General features: G+C 41.3%; 1 protein-coding gene across 1 annotated transcript; it reads left to right on the forward strand.

Annotated features, from left to right (window-relative positions):
* The first annotated feature begins 14,255 nt into the window (after window positions 1-14,255).
* Window positions 14,256-18,499, forward strand: LOC131246661 (GEM-like protein 5). The gene is made up of 3 exons (XM_058247012.1): window positions 14,256-14,675; window positions 15,622-15,896; window positions 18,088-18,499. The coding sequence occupies exons 1-3, from the start codon at window positions 14,390-14,392 to the stop codon at window positions 18,301-18,303; spliced, it is 777 nt and encodes a 258-aa protein (XP_058102995.1). The 5' UTR covers window positions 14,256-14,389; the 3' UTR covers window positions 18,304-18,499.
* The last annotated feature ends 7,235 nt before the right edge of the window (window positions 18,500-25,734 follow it).

A 25,734-nucleotide genomic window follows, 5' to 3' on the forward strand; every position in this document is an offset into this window, starting at 1 on the left:
CCTCCCCTTAGTGGGCTAACCCAAACTTTGGGCCCCCATGATCGTTAAGCCCATTCTTGATATGAGTAGGCCGTCTAGGCCCATTCTTAATATGAGGAGAGTACATCATCATCATATAACATGCTTAGTATAGCTTCACGATCCGTGCCCATGCGCATCATATGTATGCTTGATATGAGAAGTGATTGATCATAACACATGCCATTGGGCGGATTATTATAAGACTCCCTGATAGGAGGAGTTGCCCACATGAGCGCGCGGTACGCGTATGATTGCTGCATGACTAGATAGTATGATTCATGCATCTCGCATTTGTGTGATATGATTTTTGCACGCCCTAACGACATCAGGGCCATAACCTCCATAAGTATATTGTGGATGATAGGATTGGATACCGAAAATACTGTTACTAGTATCGGGGTGCCATAGATGTCCCTGTGTGAAAATTCCTAAACCTGATGGTACTAGAGGATGACTCCAATATCGAGACCGAGTAGATAAATGAACGCATGAGGGCCGTATACCAGTAGGCCGTGGGGTTGTGTCGTACAACGACCATAGGCAGTTGAGCATCGCTTTGAGCTCGAGGCGAAATTAGTGCAACCGCAATACGGTGAGGGTTGCTTGCAGCCCTTACATGGTCAACTGACTCTCTCGGTAGAAAGCTTCCATTCTTTCCAAAAGATAACGAATCCCTGGATCACCGTCCACAGGATTTTGATTTATACCTTCGTTATTTGCTACCGGCTCGAGGGGAATCCTCACTCTAATACCAATTGATGTAGAGATGAACATGATGAGGTCGATCACCGTCTTCCTCAAGGATAACTACTCCGAATCTACAGAGCTTCTCTGGACTCCTCACAGAGACTTCTCAAATCCATGAGGAAAGAGAGCAAGAAAATAGAAATAAATTCTAATAAATTCAAATTTTAATTGATGAATGAAATAAACAAGTTCAAAACCCTTTAAATAGGGATACCAAGCTGTAACACCCGGCCCAATCAAAATAGTGTCCTAAGGCGTCCATGATTCAATTGCATGATTCAATTGCACGTGGGGGGCTTACCATCAATAAATTAACCTGGATTATGCCACTAATGCGATTGAGTCCGATTATGTTCGGGCTGAACGCGGGTTGTAGAGCCGGTCTGCCCAATTGTACTTGGCGATTGTCTGTAGGGGTCATGCATTGCCCAAGGAGGGGCAGAAAAATCTGAAACTTTGGGAGGCCATGGTCCTCACTGGGTTTGTGGTCCATCGCGGACAACAGACTCAGACGATGCCTAGAAACAGACGATTTGCGCCATCCAGTCGGCACTTGTAAAGTATAACTCGCCCTAGCTTCGATCTAAAATCTGAAATTTTAAAATAAATGGCCCCGCTACTTAGGATAGTGAATTGGGGCATTTCAGCCGTCAGATTTCATCCAAACTTATACCGAAGGTTGAAAATTTTTCCTGCACTCATCCACAAAATTTGACCCTGTATTGAGAAACGACGACCGTTGATCGAAAATCGGACTCTTGCAATAAATTTCCACATCTGTTTGTGTCAAACTTTGAACAGCCCCTCATCGAGCCATGGGGCACCCATCCCATAAGTTAGATAGGCCAAGGGCCATCAGGGCATGTCCAATCATAAGAAATGGGTCCCACAGGGCCATTTGAAGGAATTTATAGAACACAGGGCCAACTGATTTAAAATCTAGGGTATAAATCCCTTTAACCCCCTCTCTCCCTCATTCCCACAGCAATTTTCAGCAAAGGGAGAGAGAGAGAGGAGAGAGAAGAGAGAGAGAGAGTGAGAGAGAAAGGAGGTTATGAGAGGGAAGGGAGCTAGGAAATTAGAATTTCCACACTCCTACCTGTATTATTCGCCGGGAACCACGGTCCTACCATCGTAGAGACACAATGTGGCTGATTTAAGGTAACAAATTCTCTACACGACCCTACACCCCCTTTTACCCATTTTCAACTCCTTTTCACTTCCCATAAACTCTCCTTCACTCTTAGATCTACCCGAAGCTGAGTCAAATAAGGCTCGGATCTTGACTAATAGACCAAATCAACCTCATTACTCTTTTAGCCTAAAACCGACGGTTTAGAGCAATCATGACCAAATCTCCACTTTCACTAATTATAAATAGGCCACACTATCAACATAGTTAATCTAAACCCTAATCGTTGCCCACGAGAAATCTCGATACCTAATTCACCCCATAAATGCCCCGATTTTTCGAACAAGCTTTAGATCGCTTGTTAGTAGGCCACTAGTTCCGAAACTATAGAATAATGTCTGTCTCACTGGGCTTGACGTTCATTGCGGGAGTCGGACCTGGGTACTGTCCAGAACCGCTCAACTTGAGTCAAAGGACGAGTGCATGAGAAGTGCAAATACTCTAAAGGAAGAAGCTGAAACTTAAGTGAATTGGGTCGTCCACTCTTATGCAAAGTTGAGGATTTCGGACCGTCGATTTACGACCAAACCTCACACGTAAAGTAAGGATATTTTCCTGCTCATATTCGTATAGTCGCGGCCCCGATCGACCATCGGTGACCATTGAACAGACTGTTAATCATATCCGTCGATCGGCACATCCAAATGGCGGGCTGATCATATCCATACGTAGATCATCATTAGGGCTAACTATCCTACGGTATATATCAATATGTACGCCCCATAGTGGGCCCTAGAGGTTAGAAAGACCCTCCCATAGGGCTAGTATAGTAAAAACCTAGCCCTTTGGGCCATTTACACCAAATCTGGCCCTATATAAGGGCTTCATTTGGGCACCCCTTTCCCCATACGAATTTACCCTAAAAGAAAGAAATGGAGAAAGGGAGAAAAGAAAGAGGAGAAAGGAAGAGAATGAGAGAGGGAGAGCTTAGAAGCATGAGGGTTTGTGTACCTTCACCCTCTCATCTCCTCAATAGCAACATCGTCATTTATTGATGTCGATTCGGCGACGATTGAAGGTAAGTATGGAGTTATGTTTGTAGGGTTAGGTCTTCGGTTAAATTTCTTCCAATTCTTACAAGCTTGTATGCTTATTTAGACATTTCAACAATGATTTCCTAACACTATAACCCTACGGGCGCCGTGAATCGAGCGGATCATCACAAGGTGCGAACTATTATCCTTAGGTGGCCTAACACCAATTTTACTATGAGTTTAATGATTATGAATGTTAGGATGAGGTGCTTAAGTAATCTAGAGAGAACCTAGCCAAGACCCTACATGATAGGTCCCCCTAAATTCCATGAAATGAAAGAGTGTTGTTTATTTGTTCTTCAACATGATTAAGTTTTATTTTGGTGTGGCATGTTCAACCCATATATGATTTTACTAAATTTCATGACATAATTGAGTGTTGTTTATTTGCTCTTCAACATGATTAGGCTTGATTCGGTATGGTGTATTCATCTCATATGCAATCCTAGTGTAACCTTTCTCATGGCATGTATGATTGCATAATCCTTGTTGTATGAATGATGTGTAGCTCTTGTTCTCTTAGTTAACCACACACAACACACATACACATTTATTTCATATTTTTATTAGTAGTTGCAATTGTAGAAAAATCTAACTTTTTATGTTTGCTGTGTGAATGCATGACTTCACTTAGGTTAAAAGATAAATCCTGAAATGTTAGAATATTATTGAACGACATCAAATCCCTAGGTTGGTCAAGGAATTGAGGTGGGAGAGGGTGGTCCCGTTGGTAGGACCATCCTGCGGCTAAACAAGCGGATCTGGGCGGATGCGAATGGGTGACAGTAATTGGACTACATGGGTTGCTTGTACTCGATATCGTCCATCACGTACTCACTTGAACTCGCATGGTCTAGTTTGCCTACTGACCAACCATGTTTGTTAGCCATATCTGCTCACGCCCGTATGGAACCTAAAACACCTTTCAACCACTGAAGCCTATTGATAACCATTTGAAACCGATCCACTGACTCGAGAGCTGGGCATGGTAGAATGGGACACTGTGTTCAAGCTATCGGCCTACGCTGGGTTGACGAGCCTCCCCGTAGTGACCGCGAGTGATTCCTCTTCTCAGAACTCCCCATGTGCTTGAAATCAAGGATGAGGAACCCGATAGGATCAAGGATCGCGGGGTCCTGACCTCGCACGTTGAGGGGTCTTGGTCTCGCAACTAGTTGAGGGCAATGATACGTGGGGTGTACCAGTTTTTTCAATCTACTGGATGAACAAAATTAACTACATACTCAGCTAACATTATCCATGCATCGCATTAGTTAGGATTTGACGACTCGACAGTTGAGGTCGCAATGAGGGAGTGTTGGTCATGCGCGATCGTTAGACGAAGTCGCTCGAGGGAGTGTTGTTGCGAGGTCATAAATCATATCATAATACATGCATATGCATTAAGAAGACTATGTAGGGACTTACGAATGTATATCTTTCATTAAATTCATCATATAATTGATGCTTATTGTAACTTAATGCTAATAGTAACCACTGAGTTAACTACTCACTCCCACTCTGGGACGGTGTTTTAAAATACCAACCCGACCCTTTACTAGATGCAGGTGAGGCAGAGCACGACGAGCTGAGCGAGGTGAGCACGGATGAGGTTGAGGAGCTTTCCTACTTCCAGACTTTTGGCTGATCCTTTTAGTTTGAGTTCGGGCTACCGCGGGGTATGGGCCAAGGCTCTAGTAACTTTGGGACATGTATGGGTGAGACTGGTTCCCTACTTAGATGACTTGGGATTTGTGGTTTGGATATTTTATATTTAATAACACTTGATACTGGTTTATGACTCACTTATGCTTCATGCCTTGTTAAACTCTCCATTGTTTATGAGATCATCCAAATGTAATTAAAATTTGAAGCCCATTAGGGTGTTAAGTTCCTACATGGCCCCTGAAAACTCGGGGTGTTACAGAGAGGGGAGAGAAGAGAGAGAGAAAAAGAGAAAGAGAGAGAAAGAGAGAGAGAGAGGGAGAGTGTGAGTGCTTAAAACGCTAGGGAATTGAAATTTTCGCACTCCCACTTCCGTCATTTGCCGGAAACCTCAGCCCTATCGCCGTAGAGACAAGATGTGTTCGATCTAAGGTAATAATTCGAACTCTCCTCCGTTTTTCTGAGCTAGGGCTACATGCATGCGTCCTGACATACAATTCATGTGGCGCAGGGCCCCGACACGTCAAACTTGCGGACACGACATGGTTAGAGTGACCGCAGGAGCTTTCGGTTGACAGCAGGTGCGGACCATTACCTCTAGGTGGCCTGTTATCATGCCTAGTGTGGATTTTAGTGATTTTGTATGGAAATATGTTTGCATGTTGTAGTTTTGGTTTGAATTTGCTGATTTAGAACTCATGCCTAGACTTTCCCTAAATTGGGAAAGGGATTCAAATCCTAAGTTTCCTAATATGTGAATTACTGAATTGTCTGTTAATTTATGGAATTGCATGCGTATTATCATCAATGTTGCTGATTTCATAAGCTAGATTCTGTCGCATGCAATTAATGTGTATTGCTGTCCGTACTGTTGAATTGCTTAAATATGTTGAACCTCTAGCTGGAATTGTCCCTGAAATTTGCTAAATGTACACTATGGACCAGTGCACATGCCTCTCGTAGACCCGAAAAAGGGGGAAATTACTACGCCTACCCCACCACATAAGATAAATTCTCCTTATAGCTAGCTTCGGTGTCCATTCCCACATTGCGATCCCTAGAAACTTAGGTCCACATACATGTGCCACTAGGAATTCCCTAATTTAGGTACAACTATGCCTTGTGCCCTGATTTCAAATGTGGACTACAATTACACTTGCCTAATTCCCCTCACAACTACAAGTAGATCAGCTTCTACTTGTTGGTCTTGTATTTACACATTGTGTCCTTTTTGGATCGGCCAGCCAACCGGAATTCTGTTGGGCAACCTTTCCGTTGGGTCAGCCCACGAGTGAGTTTGGCCCGACTAGCCAAACCGCGAGCTGTCGGCTTTAGTTGGACTACGCGAGACGTTGCTCTCAGGTTGTACGGTCCGTGGTTCATCTTGTGGGGACAGATTGGTCCACTGGTTGGCCATCCTTGTACGTTAATATATTTGTACACGCTTGCTGGAACCTAAGGCACCCTTTACCCATTGCGCCTACTGACAACCATTAGTTGCGGCCCATAAGACTCATGAGCCGAGGATGGTGGTATGAGACACTTTGCTAGAGCTGTCAACTTACACTGGGGTAACGAGCCTCCCTGTAGTGACCAATGAGCACTATAACTCATGAGCCGGGCATGGTGGTATGGAACACTGTGCCTAAGCTGTTGGCCTACGCTGGGGTAACGAGCCTCCCTATAGTGACTGAGAGCAAAACTTTATATGTCTTAAACGTCTTCATATGATATTAAATTATGGGAATGACGAACCCACACGGGCCAAAGGTCGCGAGAGCCATACGACCATTGCCATTAGAGCCGTGCGATCGGATTAGGGCATTGATCTGTCGTGGTATCTTGGTTTTTCCAAACTGCTAGACGAATGGACATAATTAATCAACTTGGCTAACATTTACATTATATTGCATTGGTTACTTTGGCGATTTGGCAGTCGTGGTTGCACTAAGGGAGTGTTGGTCATTCGTGATCGTTAGATGTTATCACTCGAGGGAATGTTGTGGTGAGAAGCATTCATCATATCATCGAATCATGCATTTGCATTAACTAAAGTATTTAGGGTTCTGAGGATGTATGCCTTTCACTAAATTTACTCTTGTGTATAATAATCTGTATAACTTATAGTTAATGGTACCACTGACTTGATCACTCACTCTCACTCTGGGACGGTGTTTTAAAATATCAAATAGAACCTATTATAGATGCAGGGATGACATAGATAGATGCGCTGGAAGATGCCAGCATGGACGACGAGGAGGAGTAAGCGTATTACCAGACTTTCGGTGGCTCCTTCTAGCCCGTGTATGGGCAATCGGGGGTATGGGTTAGGGCCCTAGTTGTTTTGGGACACTTGTATGGGTGGGACTAGTTCCATGTTCTGGATTCTCTTGGAACTGTATTTTGAATATTTTACATGTTTAGTGGCCCTTGATACTGTTTTATGACTTACTTATGCTTCTTGGCTTGCTAGACTCTCCATTGCTTATGAGATCATCTAAATGTAATTGAAATCTGAAGCCCATTAGGGCACACATAACACCCGAAAATTCGAGAGCCGAGTTCCTACTTTGCCCCTAAAATTCAGGGCGTTACACAAGCAATGAGAGATAAATCAGAAGCAAACTATAACTAAAACTCCCTAAAATTCGTAACTTACTATAAATAGTAAATTTACTTTTATAGTAAGTGTCCTATGTGGCTTAACCACATTATTCCCCTAATTATTCTAAGCACTTTTTATGTTGGACACGACTCCTAAAGCCTAACGGATGAAGAGTTATAATTAAACTAAAACTTACTATTTATAGTAAAAACGAAACTAAACATAGAATTTACCTGTCGATATGATAGAATCTCGCAAATTCGGCATGGGTAACTCGACATAGCCAGGTTAGTTGGCTAAAGTAGCTCCTCCTACCTCAAAATCATATATGGTACGTCAAGTAACTCATTTCGGTTTGCGAGATATGCCTGTGTTACAGTCTCAATGACTTCTGTCTCTGATCGGGCATTTTCTAGTCCATCTTGGACATGAAAGTGTCCACGACCTGCTCTACATCAGTTCTTTATTTAAACCCAATTTGGGGTGAAGAATAATACAGAAAAAACAATTGGAATTTCTCTGATTCCAGACATTATCAAAATGACCCATTATTAACTTACATTATATGATTTCTAACCATCAATCCATTTTAACCTCGTCCTTTCAGCTTGCTAATCTTGTTGCAGAAAATAATATCTTTTATCATGGCTTTCGATGCTGCTTGTCGTGCCATTACTTTCATTATATTTATTTTTCAGATAAATTTATTTAATCTGAGTCTTGCAGGAAGGGATAGAGATATTAATGCACATGTCAAGAACTAAATTCCTTTAAGACTACAGAGACTCATGTGTGGGAATAATGATCGTTTTATGACTGATTTAAGCCATTCTTTCAGAATTCTAAGAGGCCCAAAAATTTTACATCACGATGTCACAACGACTTGATGCTCATCAAGTTTTTTAGGAACAACTTAGAGAACTATGAGAATATATTAATTGCGTCCAAGGCATCATAAATGCCTACCTCACGAATTACCATAATGGGTGACACTGTCCAACAGCTTGCTACACTCATACGTGGATAGATACGTCAAATGAAAAGAGGTGGATGCCTTGCAGAATTGGAAAGTCATCCTCATGAAGTCATATTTGCACTCTAAAAAGCCTGACGTGTAACACTATTTTCGGTTGAATCAGTGGAAAGGTCCAAAGATCTCTTAAATAGGGGATAAGAGCTATATGCGAGTTTACTTGCCTATTATGAACAGGAAGAACATGAAACAGTTTTGTGGATTGAGCAATTATCGTGGACTGCTGTGGACTTAGCAGACTGCACTATGAATCAGGGTGAAATGTGGGAAGTGAAGATGCCTTTTGTTTTGTACTCTTATGACCATCTTTTTGTATACGTAGTCACCACACTTTACATTTTGGGCCTCAGATTGCTGATTCAGACTGTGAATTATCGATATACATTGCGGATCGCCGATTGTAACTGTGGGTTACTGATACACATCGTGGATATTAGCGATCCACAGTTACTATCAGTGATCCACCACATATCGCTGATGCGCACGCACTTGCATTTAATGTACTCTTTGAGAATGAAAAAAAATCAACAATAGAAAATCGAGCCCATTCATGAATTAATGATGATTGATTTTCAGTGTCACCCTTTAAGAAAGAAAAAAAAATTAAGATTGGAGAACGAAGCTCCTCCATATAATGAATTAATGGGGATCGATTTTCAGTGTCACCCTTTGAGAAAGAAAAAATCAAGCATGGAGAACCAAGCCTCTTTTATGTAATAATTTAATGGGAATCGATTTTCAGTGTCAACCTTTGAGAAAGAAAAAATCAAGCGTGGAGAACTAATGACCCTTCATGTAATGAATTAATGGGGATCATTTTTTAGTGTTACTCTTTGGGAAATGAAAATTCAAGCATGGAGAACCAAGCCCCCTTCATGCAGCTAACATTCGATTTAATGCGAAGTGATTTCCAATGTCTTCTTTCACGCTTATATATGCTTTGTAACCATAACCCTCCTTAATTTCGTCCTTCTAATTTTGTAATCTTCTTGCAAAAAGTACTCTCTTGTTATGGCTTCCAAAGTCGCTCGTCGTGCCATTGCTTTCGTGATTTCTATCTTACAATTAGATTTGCTATCTTTGGTCTTGTAGGTAGAGATGGAGAGATCGATGCACATATCGAATAACTTCATTCCTTCGAAAATTCAAACACTTTTGCACATGAAGTGGCCATCGTTTTATGAATAGTTCGAGCCATTCTTCTGAGAAGCCCAACAAATTTACATTATTATGAGAGGCCCAACAATTTTACATTCGGATGATAAAACGGTTTCTTTTTCATTGAGTTCTTGAAGAGCAATTTGGACAAGTGCAAGAAAACCTTCACGATGACCAAATCACCGTAGATGCCTTCCGCATTGCTTACCATATTGCTCAACAATCTGTCTTATAACTCTCTATGCTTAAAGATAAATTGAAATGTCAAATCAAAAGAGAATGCCGCCTTGGAGAACTGGAAAGCCATCTTCACGATGTTAGAATTCAGTTTCATGAAGCTCGACAAGTAGCACTGTTAAGGGCCAAATTAATAAAAGATGTCGAACATCTCATAACCAAGGGGGACAAACCCTCATTGTGAGAATACTTGCTTGTTTTGAACATAAAGAGGTCCAAACAATTACCTAAATGTAGAATTTATCAATTGCTGATGCGGTCTTAGCCGATTAGTCCTCTGGATATGAGTGGGTGCAAAATTAATAAATTTAAGATGTATTTTGTCTTATATGTGAACAAACCTAATTTTCTATTTTTTTACTTATATCTATGACCACACTTTTTTTCCCTAGAACATGGATCGTTGATATACTGAGAATCAACGATACACAATGAGGATCGTCGATACACACTGTGGATCGCTAATAAACATTACTACTGATAAACACTCTGTATTGTCGATACTCATTGTAGATTATTAATACACACCCGGGGTCGCTGATACACATTGTGGATCGTTGATATTCATTGAATGCACATAAATTTGCTTCAAATCCAATTTTTTGATAAACTCATGAGTAATCACAGTTCGAGCATGTAAATATTGTCCAGTCATACATTAAATAATGACTAATCAAAGTGTTGGGCTAAGCTATCCGAAATAACCCGTACATATAAAGTGGTTGTTGGAAATGACAACTCATATAAGATTTTATAGTAAATGACCGTTCATTCATTTTGTTAGATCATACACGATAGTAGTCCCCCGAATACCGCTTTTTCTCTGCTCATGCATCATATCTAATGTGTGTTCAGAACCAACACCCCAACTCATCCATAGTTCTCGAACTCACTAAGAAAAATGCCATTGAACTGTCGTGGCCATCGGCAACCTAACCAACGTTCACCTCTGATGACTCATATTGTATGCGCATATGCAAGGTTAAGTGGCATCGTTAGATATATAAGGCAAAAGAATGGACATCTATTTGTAGGAAGTACAATCTTTCAATACCCAAACGACACTCATTGAATATGAGACATGATACGATAGAAAAAATGGAGATTATGTTAGCAAGGCTGAGAAGGGAGATCAGTAATATGACAAGGTGTGTAGTAAGGGTGTAGGTTGACGAAGAGATAATTGATCCAATGTATGCATCCGAATCGAAAATGCCAAGTTAAACTAATAGAATATCATCGGATATTGAATGATAGTCAACCGTGATTGTAAAACTCAATGGTATATTGTTACGATATTAGATAACTATACATATATATATATATATATATATATATATATATATATATAATATTTTCATAATTCTAGGTTATTCTTTTCATACTTTCGGTGATGGTTATTTGAATGGATGAAAAATGAAAGCATTGATTTTGTGCAATGATTCCGGGAGTTTCGCATTGCAAAACAAGGCATATTGACTCATTTTTTGGGCTCAATTGGGTAGTCTTTTTGCCATTTTCTGGCCCAAAATTATATTAGATTATAGTCCCCTATGTAGGTGAACCCAATGGGTAATAAGAGACATTGTTTAAGTGCTGTCTGCAACCATTTTATTTATGTGGGCTGAAATTTAAAGTAAGATCCAATAACCCTAAATGTGGCTTATTGATATGGTCTTCATGTCATCATTATTTCACAATTTTTATGTTATCCCATAGAAAGTATGCTGTCTAATGAAAGGAGCACCTTCTGTGTTAGAAACAATGTGAATTGTTGGCTATTAGGATTATTTTAATTTATATAAAAAAAGGCATCACATTTTACTTAGTAGCAATTACATATCTTTACAAAAATTTATAAAATATAATTACCATTAACTAAAATGAGATGAATTCACTTTCGAGCAGCAATCAAATGAGCCCTGAAATTTGAAATTGACTAAACTAAATGAGTCTACATTTGATTTTTCAATTTGAACAATATCGAAGTAAAAAAGAAAAATGCAATTTTTACCTTTTATTTGCCAACCAAACGCAGGTGTTGCAATTAGTAAGAATCATAAATAATGCCTGCTTATGATGTTATTCAAACAAAGAAATCGTAATTATCAATATTGGTGTACTCAATTGTTAATAATTGAAATATCTAAGTTATTCACAGACCTACCATCCAAACAGCTAATAAATAACTTCATGAGCACCACAAGGTGCATAAAAGAGGAACAGTTCCATCTCTTAGATGGTGCCCATTCAATGATCCAATATTTGGGAGTGGATTAGATGAGACCCCGGATCCACTGGGGTAGGTGGGACCCTTGACTGTGGGGCCAGTGTGATGTATGTGACTATATACACGCCATCGATCCCTATTGAAATCTCATTTCAGGGCATGATAAAAAATGAAGTAGTTCCAAATCACAGATGAACCATAGCAAGGAAATAATGGTGATTGACCATTAAAAATTCTTGTGGACCACAAAAAGTTGGGATTATGATGATATTTGTGTGGTCTTTATATCTAGGCATTTGTGACCTTATCAACAGTTTGGATGGCAAATAAATATTCCCGTGGAATCTATGAAGTTTTTAATGGTAAGGATTCAATCACGGCCATTTCTTGTGGTGTGGTCCATCTAAGATTTGAGTCAGTTTCATTTTTGACATCATGCAATAAAATGAGCTTTCAAAATGGTTGGACAGTGTAGATTTAAGATACATATATCATTATGAGCCCCACAGTCAAGGGTCCCACCCACCTCGGTGGATCCGGGGTCTCACCTAATCCGCTCCCTAATTTTGCATATTTTAGTGGCCCAGGATGACTTCAACCCTCCCTCCCCAGCCAACCTGGCCATATACTAGACCACGTGCTTCAACGAGAATCAGGGCTGGGTCCTGGCCCATCACCTGCACGTATCCATAGAATCGTCGGAGTATGGTTTTGAGGGACCGAGCAGCACAAAAGAGAGCAGTCTCCGTTCGTCAAAGAAAAAAGTCTACGATTCCGGAAACTTCTCTAATAAATTAGACGCGGGTTACGTGATCACCTCGGGAGGATACCTGTGGGGCCCACATTAATGTATGTACCTTACATCCACGCTGTCCATCCGTTTTTACAGCCCATTTTAGTAGAAATTTTAAAAAATGAAGCAGATTCAAATCTGATGTGGACCACACCACAGAAAACAGTAGTGATTGAAAACCCACCATTAAAAACTTCTTATAGGCCACCGGAAATTTTATTTGCCATCCAAACTGTTTATAAGGTCATAAAGACATACTTGAAGGGACCAAAGATCCAAAACTCTTGTGGCCGAAAAGAAGCTTTTAATGGTCAATTACCACTGTTTCCTACGGTGTGGTCCACTTAAATATGTAATATTTTTTGGGACTATGCTCTAAAATAATATTTTAAAAATGATGGACGACATGGATGTAAGTTAAATAAATTAAGGTGGGCCACAAAGTCATGGATCCACCGACCTTCGGGAATCCACGGAAGCCGCGTCTCTCTGAATTCAGACGCGGCGTTGCCGCAGCTAAGCCAACGTTCTTTCAATTCTTCTACGTGGCAGCACTTTCTGTCTCTATCTGCATGGTCTTATCTTAAATGCAGTATGATAACAGGGTCCGCATCTTTGCATGATGCACATTCATTTCAATTTTGAAATGAAGAACTCATCTGTGATAATCTACACCGTTCATTGTACTGGATCTTTAATATTATGATTTTAATTTTAATAAATACTCAATAAGGTACACTTAATATTTATACCTATCTCCTAATCTAGAAGGTAAAAAATAAAGGAATCAACCGTTGATATTCAACTGAGTAGGTACTATTTTCTGTCCCTTGGATTTCTTAAATTAAAATATACTTTATCTGTGATGTGATAAAAATGATGAACCGTCTGGATCACTTAACGATTGTGCCACTTGTCATATTTTAGAATTCGTGTATACTGTTCAAAGATGCGGCCCTCTATCTGATATCTTAGTCACTAAGGAAACGGTTTGACCTCCTCTTTAAAAAGAAATCGTGGGGTAAAGAAGGCCGATTTGACTTAAATACCCTTTCGAGGTAGCTACCGTGTTTCCCTGTGACTGAAGCATACGTGTCATTCGGAGACAGATCATAACCGTTCATTCGGTACGTACAAGGCTAGGAAATCCATATCTTCGGTCTACTGGGCTACAACTCGGATTTTTATATCTGAAAAAGTTTCTGGATGGCAGAACAGTGGCCTGCAAACCGACGGCTAAGAAAAATAAATGAAGCAACAGTCCAAATCCAACAAAAAACAAAAAAAAAATATTGGACGGATGAGATCATCCAATTCATGGTATTGTTTTTAATTATAAATACATATGGGTCACATAAGATGAACGGTCCGGATCACATGTGACCTACTTGACACACGGATACGGTACTATGCACAACCTTCGACCCTAAAAGGGTATTTTCGTCAATGAAAAAAATTACATGTGAAACCTGGAATTTCCCAGAGGTTTCTAGGCACGCCTCTATTTTTCTTTCTATAAATTCATTCCACCCTCTCTAATATGGCATATTTCAATAGCTAAAACACTCCCAGCACAGGCAATCTCGTACCGTTGTAGTAGTTTCAGGTATTTTCTTAGTTATCAACACCCACAATCTTCTTCGGTTGTAGTAGTTTTGTGTATTCGATAGAGCCATGAATACCAAAGGAGAAGAAAAGCAGCCACTTCAACAACCAGCAGGAGAATCATCACCATCTGAGAAGTGGGGCACTAAGTACATGGGCCCACCTGCTCCACCATCAGCCCACCCCCTCAACCAGCAAGCAGCCACGTGGACAGCATGGGACGAGCACCATCCGTACGTGCTGAGTCACATCGAAGGGGAAAAGCCCAGCAACAATCCGTTGGAGTCGGTTCTGCACACCTTCAATGAATGGGGCAAGAAGGCAGAGACCATGGCCTCCAACATCTGGCAGCACCGTAAGTTCATACGTTTTAATGAAACTCGTCACTCCGAGTCGGTGACTCATGGTGTCCAACCGGATTGACTACGAACTAGACCATGTTACACCGGGTCCGAATCTTTAAACCGTTCGGGTGGCAGTGGGTCCGGGTGACCCTACCCAACCGACTTAAAATTTTTATAGCCCAAGGCCGACAAAACCCAACCTACAGGTTTGGCGGCCGAGTCTGGTGCACCAATTTCCGTCAATGCATCATGCCATGGCCCATATTGATTATAAATGGGTTGGGCTAAATAGACCCACCGACACAAAACCCGAAAAGACGGGATATGTTGGGAAATACCCTAGTTAAAATATTTTAATCATCCGTTCCCTTATTAGGGGTTAAATTCTTCTTTCAAGAAAAACATTGTATTAAGTGAAACTTCTGTTTAGTGAACCATGAAATGTATGAAGTAAAACTTGCATTTGATGGACCAGGAAATTACAATCGACCCATTAGATTTCTGTATGCATATTCAACTTGATTGTCACGTTTAAAGAGCACATGAGGATGAACAACGTGGATAAAACATGCACGTTGGCCAACATATGTAATGAATTTTCACATCCATCAAAAATTCCATCAGATCTCTTGCTAGAACTGATGATATAATATACTTGGATTAGCTTAGGCCTTTCCATCATTTTTAAATGGGGATGGAATTTACATTGGACCAAATGCTATTCTATGCCACCTAATCCCACGCTCCACTCTAGGACATGAGTTGGGTCCGGTTGGACCGTTGATCCTGATCCAACAAGTTGAAGGGTCCAGCCCGACCCGGCTTGTCCTGATCAGTTCAAATTCAGACCCTATCAAAGCTCGGTCACTACGCGATAAACATATACATCGAATTTCAGTATAGTTCGTCTGGGAGTATTGTCATGCATTTTGTAACTTCTCCCTTATGTATATACAGTTAAAATGGGTCCATCTGTATCCGAGACTGCATGGGGGAAGCTGAGCTTGACAGCAAAAGCAATAACTGAAGGCGGGTTCGAGTCTCTTTATAAGCAGACCTTCCCGACGGAACCCGACGAGAAGCTCAAGAAGACATTTGCATGTTACCTAGCTACAACCACCGGCCCAGTCGCCGGGACCCTCTACCTATCGAACATCAACATTTCCTTCTGCAGCGATCGGCCGCTCACCTTCACTGCTCCATCTGGCCAGCAGGCTTGGTGCTACTACAAGGTACATTCCGGTCATTTGCGCCACTCCTGTGATCGTTTTAAAACCCGATCCCCGACCGGTTCGGACCCGAACAGGTGGCTTCTCTGGACCCGGTCGCTATATGACCCTTTTTTGGATTGGAATCATGTGTGTTTTGTTGAACCGTCTGGACCCGACTCGACTCAATATAGAACAAGTCAGTCCGACACGCAGTGCCTTTTAACCATGTTCACATGCTCAGGCCCGAATCTAGGTCCGTTTACATTTGACATTGGCTTGGTTTGGGCCTCAAGTTCGGGCCCTTGTGCAGGGCCCGATGTAACTGGGCCGAGTTCTGACTGGCATTAGCCCGTCCATGCATGGCCCGTGTCAGCCCTATTTGACATTTAAAGTTGTCTTATCTACTGTCTCATCTAAAAATCCGTACTGCCCGAACAGTGGGTCCCGTTAAGTATCTGATTTGGGGAAACGGATTAGCTACTCCCCCTGACACCAGCCCCGGAGCCGGTGGTCGGTGCTCTGTGGGCCCATCATGATGTATGTGTTTCATCCATTCCGTCTATCTATTTTTCTAGATCAAGTTATGGTAATACACAAAAAATGAGATATATCCCAATCTCAAGTGGACCACATTACAGGAAACAGTGTTGAATGAACTTCGACCGTTAAAAACTTTTTGGGGGCCATAAAATTATTGGATCAAGTTGATCTTTGTTTTCTCCCTTCATCTGGGTCTTTATGACCTAATAAACGGATTGGATTTCAAATAAACACTACATCAGGCCTTAGGAGGATTTAAATGATGGATATCCAATCACTATTTTTTTCCTGTGGTGTGATCCATTTGAGATTTAACATCCCTCTCATTTTTCGGATAAAGACATAAAATGATAATTTAAAATGGATGAACGGAATGGATGAAACACATACATCATGGTGGGGCCCACAGCGCACCGACCACCAGCTCCGGGGCTGGTGTCAGGGGGAGTAGCCAATCCGTTTCCCTGATTTGGCGCCTTGAAATCCGACAACTGGCCAGCCTATTTTTCACTGTCCATTTTGTACCCCCCCGATTGAATGGTGAGGATCACTCGGTTATTGTGGGGCTGTGCTCCATTTGTATTTGCCCTATTGTTTGGAGTGTCTGTACTGACATTCATGCATGCATGCATGCATGCCATGTATATACAATGGATGGGACACCATAGCATAAGAAAGTGTCATTTACTCACAAATGGAGGATGAGATCCAAGCCGTTCATCAGGGGTTTTAACATACATACGTCCACCATTTGTTAGAAACGGCATGATTATTGGGAGCGGATTAGGTGTTAACCGACTAACACCTTATTGGTGTTACCCTTACCGTGGGGGCCATAGTGATGACGTGTTGCATGTCCATGCCGTCCATTCGTTTCTACATCCCATTTTAGGACGGCTTCACAAAAATTAATCAGATCTAAAGCTCAGGTGGACCACACCACGGGAGGAAACATTGTTTGTTGAATGCCTCACCATTAAAAATTCCAAAGTGCTCAGTTTTTGTAATGCCTATTTTTCACCCAACCTCTTGATAAAGTCACGAAGACATGGATGAAGGTGAAATACAAAGATCAGCTTGATCCAAAACTTGTGGCCAACGAAGTTTTTAACGGCCATTCATCACTGTTTCTACTGGAATGGTCAACCTGAGAATCGGATCTTCTTAAAACTTTTTCATTGCGTCCTAAAATGAGATGGAAAAGCAGATGGACCGGGTCGATATAAAAAAAAATAAAAAAAAATCAAGGTGGGCCCCTCATGATTAACAGCTAATCCGCTCCCATTACTCGTAGGCCATGATACATCTACTGAGGGGGCCCATCTTATTCGTAGGGATTAGGTTGATTTAGGGTAGCCCAGGCAGCGCGTGTCCAGCCCCAGTTTGAATGAATGTCCCAGATCTCAGACACATCCACAGCTACAAACGGCTTATTGAAGCCTGTACGTAATAGAGGTTCCATGATCGGGTGGGCCACCCATGGATGGACCAAAGGTCACATCCGAATTCTTAGATAACTATGACCCTTTTAACAATCGTTAGTTTTTCACACCTTGATTACGGCCAGTCCGCAGTGGGTCCCATCGCAGTGATGGTCACGATCACACACACACATCTAATCGCAGCAATCTGTCCTATAATTTGAATTTGTACTGAATTATATTACAAACAGGTACTTGTACCATTGGCGAGGATCGACTCAATCAATCCAGTGATCATGAAAGAGAATCCATCAGAAAAGTACATCCAGATCAGTACGATCGACGGTCACGATTTTTGGTTCATGGGTTTTGTGAACTATGAGAAAGCTTGCACACATCTCTCAGGGGCGTTGTCCGATTTCGTGGCATCGGTAAAGAGAACCGAGCCACCCGTTTCCTACCCGTAGTTTGTTATATCACTCTTTCACAGGAGAGATTTTCTTTCTTTCACCTACTGTTTTTTGTTAAATCACTCTTCGCATGATCTCTCTCTCTCTCTCTCTCTCTCTCTCTCTCTCTCCTGTATATCTTTGTGTTACTAAGAATTACAATTTAATAATATATGTATAAAATTTCATCTTTTGGCGTGAAATTTTGGATGTATTTAGTGACCCGATGCTCTACCTATTGGCCATTATCTGCTATTTCAAGCTATCTGGATTTGTTGGGAAACAAAGAAAGTTCATATCCGCAACGAGTAAGTTTAGCGTGCACTGTCTTCCTCAGGGATAACTATTTCGAATCTGTCTTCCTCAGGGAATAATTATTTCGAATTTATGGAACTTCTATGGTGTAATGTCTCAAAAATTGGTACTTGAGTACATAAATTCTAATCCTGAGTTTCCGAGTGTTAACTAAATGAAAATGCACATGTAACTTAATTTAGATTTACATTCATTTCACACACGAGCAATCAGATTAGTGCAATTCAACATAGCAAATTAAAAGCAAGATAGAGATAACGATAGTCAATAAATATAGGGTTAAGAGCAAAAATACAATTTCAATAGTTGTGATTGTCCAAAATAAAGATTATATAAGGCATAATATACGTACCCAATATGATTAAAGTGTAAAGTTTTTCATTTTCGCCCTATCCTCTAAAACATAATGATGGTAGCATAAACCAATCTATGCCTACCTGTCTGAGGGCTCGCTAGTACCTAAATCAATAATATTACCTAGTTGTTTTAAAATACCGTCTTAGGTGGGAGTGAGTAACTAACTCAGTAGTTTCATTAGTTCTAAGTTATATATGTTATCGACTCGATTAGTGCAATTAATAATAAACAAGACATCAAACACTTCCTAAATACTTTTGTTAAACGTATGAATGAGATTATGAAGTGATGCATGCACCTCACAATCAAATACTCCATCACAAGTGACTTTAACACCTATTTCGTAAATGCCAACACTCATTCATCAGGCGACTCCAATGCCAAATCGCCACATCATATCTAATGTTATGCGATTGATGCGTATGTTAACTGAGTAATTATTAAGTTCCATTCATCTAACATATTGGCGAAGCTAGGATATTGACCTCATATCACTAGTCCTTATCCGGATCACGTGGCTCGTCACGACACATAGCGGTTCATCGTCAGTGTCCCATGATCCAAATTTAGGTGTCACCCATTTATCTCATAAATCATTGATTCCAAAGGTACGACATGATACCTAAATGTATGAGGATTAACTCGGTATTAGTCGTCACCCAAACACCAAGTATGATCACTTAGTTCCGATGTGCGGCTTATTGCATGAAACCAGATTGCCATAAGGGCTCGTCACCCAATTCCATTCATGCTCGGGTTGTTCGAATAGTACTCTAACATGAAACTATCGGCCGAGTAATTTGACGGGAGTCGTTCGAACATTAATCTCTCACCTCCATTAATACTCATTGGTCACTATAGGGAGGCTCGTCACCCTAACATATGCCAATATCTCGAACATGATGTCCCATACCACCATGCTCGACTTATAAGTCTTAGTAGGATCGTATCGCACTAACGGTTATAAATAGACTCATCCACTGAGAACGGAGTATCTTAGATTCAATTTAATCATGTCATACATTATTAACATACATGATCAGTCGGCTTGTGGACTAATTTGATTGACTTGGGAGAACCTCGGCACAACCAGCATTGGGTGCAAGCATTCCGTGTCGTCTAGCTACTATCGGTCGTTCATGTTCGGCACGGTTCGATCAAACAAGACTAGGGTGGCCGACTTAACTTGGGTCACCCCTTGATTTGGGCGATTTACTGATTGACCAAACATGGTAGAAACCTAAGTATCATTATGAACAAAACACTACATCATGCAATTATAGTATATATTCTATTACGCAACAACCTAGGCATTTCATCGAACATGTAAGCATCAACATTGTACTAATCCATTAAAGTATTAAATCAAACATATGAGCATGTATAAGGTAATACAACCACCTAAGCATTTAATCAAGCATGGGAGCATCGATAAAACAACACATTCCATGACTCAGACATTTCATCAAACATGTGAGCATCCATATCCAACCAATAACATATATTATAGACAAATCAAAATGCTAAATATTATGCACAAATTCATCTATAAGCATCTAATCATTAATTGAGACCCTCAATGGTCGATAAATAATAACCTAGAGATAATGGTCCGCGCGCACCTTGTGATGATTCCCTCGACTCATGGTGCTCGTAGGTAGGGCCGTACACGAGCCAAGCTAGCTCGAAAAACTCACTCGGCTTGGCTCGATTTAGCTCGACTTGACTCAACTCAAATGATGAATCAAGGCGAGCCAAGCTTTATAAGACCTAGCTCATTTTGAAAACAAGCCAAGTTTAAACATAGTGGGGTTTGACTCGACTCGACTCAAACTCGACTTGGCTCGAAGCTCGACCTCGGCTCGTCTCGAATATATTATTATTATTATTATTATATATTAATGTATATTATATTATATTTAAAAATAAAAAAAATTAAAACATAAACCCTATCGTACACGTCCATCTCTCTTATACCATTTTCCTTCCTTACCTAACCCGCCACGCTCGAGCTCCTCTCTCTCTCTCTCTCTCTCTCTCTCTCTCTCTCTCTCTCTCTCTCTCGCCTGAGCTTGACTCGATGTCTACCCGGCTTGTCTCAGCCGTATGGCCTACACTCACTTGAGCTCTCCTCTCTCTCTCTCTCTCTCTCTCTCTCTCTCTCTCTCTCTCCCTCTCAGTATCAACAATGAAGTACCATCTATGGTTTTATCTAATACTATATATGTGTGTGTGTGTGTGTGTGTGTATTATTAATTAAATATTTGATTTGGGGGTTGGGTCGGTTGGGTCGGGCTGCTGGGTTAAGTCAGGTGCAGGTTACAGGTTGGGTCAGGTTGGGAGCAAGCTCGACTCGACTCGAAGTAAGCTCGCCTCTACTCGATCCATTAGCTTGCCTCGAGCTCGACTTGAAATGTAACACCTGGCCCAACCAGAACAGTGTCCTGACGCGTCTACGTAAGAATTGCCGCATGACCGCTTGATTAAACCGCTCGTGTGAGGAGTACCACCAACAAATTAACCCAGGTTATCTCATTAAGGCAGACGAGTCGGGTTATATTCGGACAAAGTACGGGCCGTTAAGGCAGATAACTTGTTTGTGCTTGGCAACAGCCTGTGTGGGTCGTGCAACGGCCAAGGAGGGTCAGAAAAATTTAAAAAATTGGAAAACTGTAGACCTCACTGGGCTTGTGGTCCATCACAGACCACGGACTCAGCAGAGGCCTAAAAAATTAATTATTCACGCCGTCCTGACAACACTTGCCAAGTGCAACTCACCCTAGCCTTGGCTCAAAGGCTAGAATTTAAATAACTGGCCCTTTTAAATGAAACTAAAATATCAGGCAATCCAACCGTCGGATTTCTTCTAAATTTACGGTGAAGGCTGAAAATATTTTTCTATGCCCGTCCACAAAATCTGAACCCCGATCATGAAATGGTGACTGTTGATCGAAAATCGGACCCATACATTAAAACCCCGCGTCCATTTGCCCTCAAATTTTGCATGGCCCTTCATCGGGTCATGGAGCACCTATCCTATAAATTTCATGGCCAGGGGGCCGTCAGAGCCGCCCCAACAGCCCGAATGGGCCCCAAAGGGCCATTTAAAGATCGAAATCGTACGATAAAACCTTGCGTCCGTTTACTTTCAAATTTTGCACAACCCCTCATCAGACCATGGGCCACCTATGCTATAAATTTGGTGGCTAAGGGGTGTCAGAATAGCCCCAATAACCAAAGAGGGGTCCTAGAGGGCCATAATAGGGAGATTATTAGAACTTGAGGCGATTTAGCCCAAACCTAGGAAATAAGACCCTCAAACTCTCTCTCTCAGCCACTCTCACACCAAATTCCAGCAACAAAGGAGAGAGTAGAGAGAGTAAAGAGAAAGAAGAGAGGAGGAAGAGAGTGAAGGAGAGTGTTGTTGAAGGAGGGGCCCAAGGAAACTTGGAACCTTAGCAAATCTCATTCCTTTTCCCACATCCATAACTCCAAGCGCAACTTCCAACCGATTGGGGAGGTAATCATCCGTCTTTTTGGAAATTCCTTGTGTTGATCTAGGATTTACATGAAATCCTAACATGCAAACGCATTTGACTCAGGATTTTAGCCAATCGACCGGCGAGTTCGGCACTTCTTGATCGTTCTCTCAAGCTCTCAATGATCCATAGGCGCAGACTATTATCCTTAGGTGGTCAAGTATCAATTTTAGGATAAATTTAATGATTATGGATGTTAGGGTGATGTGTTTGAGTAATCTAGAGAAAACCTAGCCAAGAACCTACATGATAGAATCTCCCCAAACTACATGAAACAATTAGGTGTTGTTTATTTGTTCTCCAACATGATTGGGCATGAATTTGGAATAGTATGTTCATCTCTTACATGATCCTTGTATAACTTTTCATGTGGCATGCATGATTGCATTAACCCTTGTTGTATGTTTGTCCTATAAATGATATATAGTTCTTGATCTCTTCAGTAACCCAACATAACACACGTACACGTTAATTTCATATTACTAAGAATAATCGCATTTATAAAAAAATTTAAATTTTTATGCTTGATGTATTGAATGCATGACTTCACTTATGTTAGAGGATGAACTTTGAATTGTTGGAGTGTTATTGAATATCATCAATTTCCTATGTTGGTCAGGGAACTGAGGTGGGAGAAGGTGGTCTCGTTGGTAGGACCATCCTGCGGCTAGACCAGCGGAATTGGGCGGATGTGAATGGGCGACAACAATTGGACTACATGGGTTGCTTATACCCGATGTCGTCCATCACGTGCTCACCTAAACTCGGACAGTCTAGTTGACTTACTGACCAACCATGATTGTTAACCATATCTATTCACGCCCGTATGAAACCTGGAACACCCTTCGCCCACTGAAGCCCATTGATAACCGTTGAAAATCAATCCACCGTCTCGAGAGCTGGGCATGGTGGAATGAGAAACTGTGTCTAGCTGTCGGCCTACGCTGAGGTGATGAGCATCCCCGTAGTGACCGCGAGCGATCCCACTTCCTATCACTCCCCATGTGCTTGAAATCGGGGATGAGGAACTCGATGAGATTAAAGATCACGAGGTCCTGGCCTCGCGCGCAATTAGTTGAGGGGCCTTGGCCTCGCAACTAGTTGAGGGCATTGATATCGTGAGGTGTACCAGTTTTTCCAAATTTACTGGATGAACGAAATTAATTAAAGACTCGGCTAACATGATTAAGATCACATTGCATTAGTTAGGTCGGTGACTCGGCAGTTGAGGTCGCAATGAGGGAGTGTTGGTCATGTGCGATCGTTAGATGAAGTCTCTCGAGGGAGTGTTGTTGCGAGGGCATGCATCATATCATATTTCATGCATATGCATTAACAAGATTAGTTAGGAACTTATGAATGTTTTTCTTTCATTAAACTCATTATAGAATTGATTCTTATTGTAACTTAAGGCTAATAGCACCCACTGAGTTGATCACTCACTCCCACTCTGGAATGGTGTTTTAAAACACCAACCAGACATCCCATTAGATGCAGGTGATGCAGAGCCTGGCGAGCTGAGCGGATCGTACGCAGATGAGGAGGATGAGCTGTCTTACTTCCAGCTGATGGGCGGTTCACATAAATTTAGCGGACGAATTTTGGATCGTTGAGTGGTGGACTCAGCGCACTATTCTTTTGGACATATCATTTTTTGTATTTTTGCTAGGCGACGTCTTGCGTGACCCATTGATATATTTTGTGGACTTGTATACATTTAGCCACTTCCTTTTTAGTAGACTAGATGTGATTGTGATTCATGCTCCAAGTAATTCCATACTGCTCATTAAATTGGATTAAACACAAAACAGTAAAATTGGTTATAAGTGATACTCGGGAACTTGGGAGTCGAGTGTATGCACGACCCCCAATTTTCAGGGTGTTACACGAAAGTTTTGGCAAACAAGCCAAGCTTTAATAGTAAGCTCGAGGCCAAGCTCAAGCTCGAACTCGAGAAGAGCACGGACAAGCCAAGCCAAGATTGGCTCACCTCGACTCGACTCGACTCGATGCACAGCCCTACTCGTAGGTTTGGGTGTTAGGGAAAGATCGTTGAGAACCTAAGCAAGCATGCAAACTTGTAAGAATTGAATTGAAATATATACAAGACCTAAACCCACAAACATGACTCAGTACTTACCTTTAATCGTCGTTGAATCGACACCAATGAAGGGCGATGTTGCTATAGAGGAGATGAGAGGGTGAATGCGTACAAATCTTCACACTTCCAAGCTCTCTCTCTCTCTCTTCCCTTTTTCTTCTTTCTCTTCTCTCTTTAAAGCTAGGCTTAAAATTCGTATGGGAAGGAGGCATGAAATGAATAGGTATTTATAATACCAGAAGTGCTGCAAATGGCCCTTTATTCATTATATTAACCCTTGAGGGGGTTGTTTCCCACTAATGGGACCCAATGGAAGGCATATGAGTCAATCTAAGCAATGTGATAGGTATCCCACAATACGATTTATGTTTGGACAACCATCCGATGATCGGACGTGCCGATCAATCGAAAAGGCCCTAAACCAGATCGACGATCACCGAGTGTCAATCGAGTTTATAACTATACGAATGTGTGAGAAAATATTCGGTACCTCGACTTTGGCCGTGAATCGATAATCCAAAAGTTACTACTTCGCAAAAGAGTAAAGGGGCCAGTTTCACTTAAGTTTCAAATTTTTATCTAAGATATTTGCATAACTCAAGCACTCCCCTTGCTAGTCCAAGTTGAACTATTCAAGACGCGATCTCAGCTCGATGTCCCGTGATAGATGTCAAGCCCACTAAGACGAACATATTTTTGTAGCCTCGGGTTTAGTGACCAACTAACGAACGGTCTAGAACTTGTTTAAATAACCAGGGCATTTCTGGAATGAATTGGGCAGCAAGATTTCTTGTGTGTAATGATTAGGGTTTGGATTAAATTCATAGTGTGGCCTATTCGCAATTAGTGGAAATGACAATTCGATTATAATTACCATAAATCGTCGGTTCTTAGGCTAAAAAGATACTGGGTTAGTTTGGTTTGTTAATTAAGATCCGACCTTTAGTTGTCTCGACTTTAAGTAGATCTTTATCTAGTCATGGTTGTCTTAATTAGTTGGTGATAGGCTAACTAAATTTGAGTTCTATGTGAACAAATCACGAGGCTAAGCCCAATGTTTAAGTGATCGGGCGGATTCGTTGGTTTCATATGATTGATTAATCAGATTCGAGTGGTTCTTTATTGGTATCACCTACG

This window comes from Magnolia sinica, chromosome 5, assembly GCF_029962835.1.
Source record: "Magnolia sinica isolate HGM2019 chromosome 5, MsV1, whole genome shotgun sequence".
Lineage (NCBI taxonomy): Eukaryota > Viridiplantae > Streptophyta > Magnoliopsida > Magnoliales > Magnoliaceae > Magnolia > Magnolia sinica.

Coding starts and splice junctions, on each gene's coding strand:
- LOC131246661 (XM_058247012.1), top strand. CDS start 14,390: ATGAATACCAAAGGAGAAGAAAAGCAGCCACTTCAACAACCAGCAGGA. Junction 14,676..15,621: donor CTCCAACATCTGGCAGCACC/GTAAGTTCATAC, acceptor ATGTATATACAG/TTAAAATGGGTCCATCTGTA. Junction 15,897..18,087: donor AGGCTTGGTGCTACTACAAG/GTACATTCCGGT, acceptor TATTACAAACAG/GTACTTGTACCATTGGCGAG.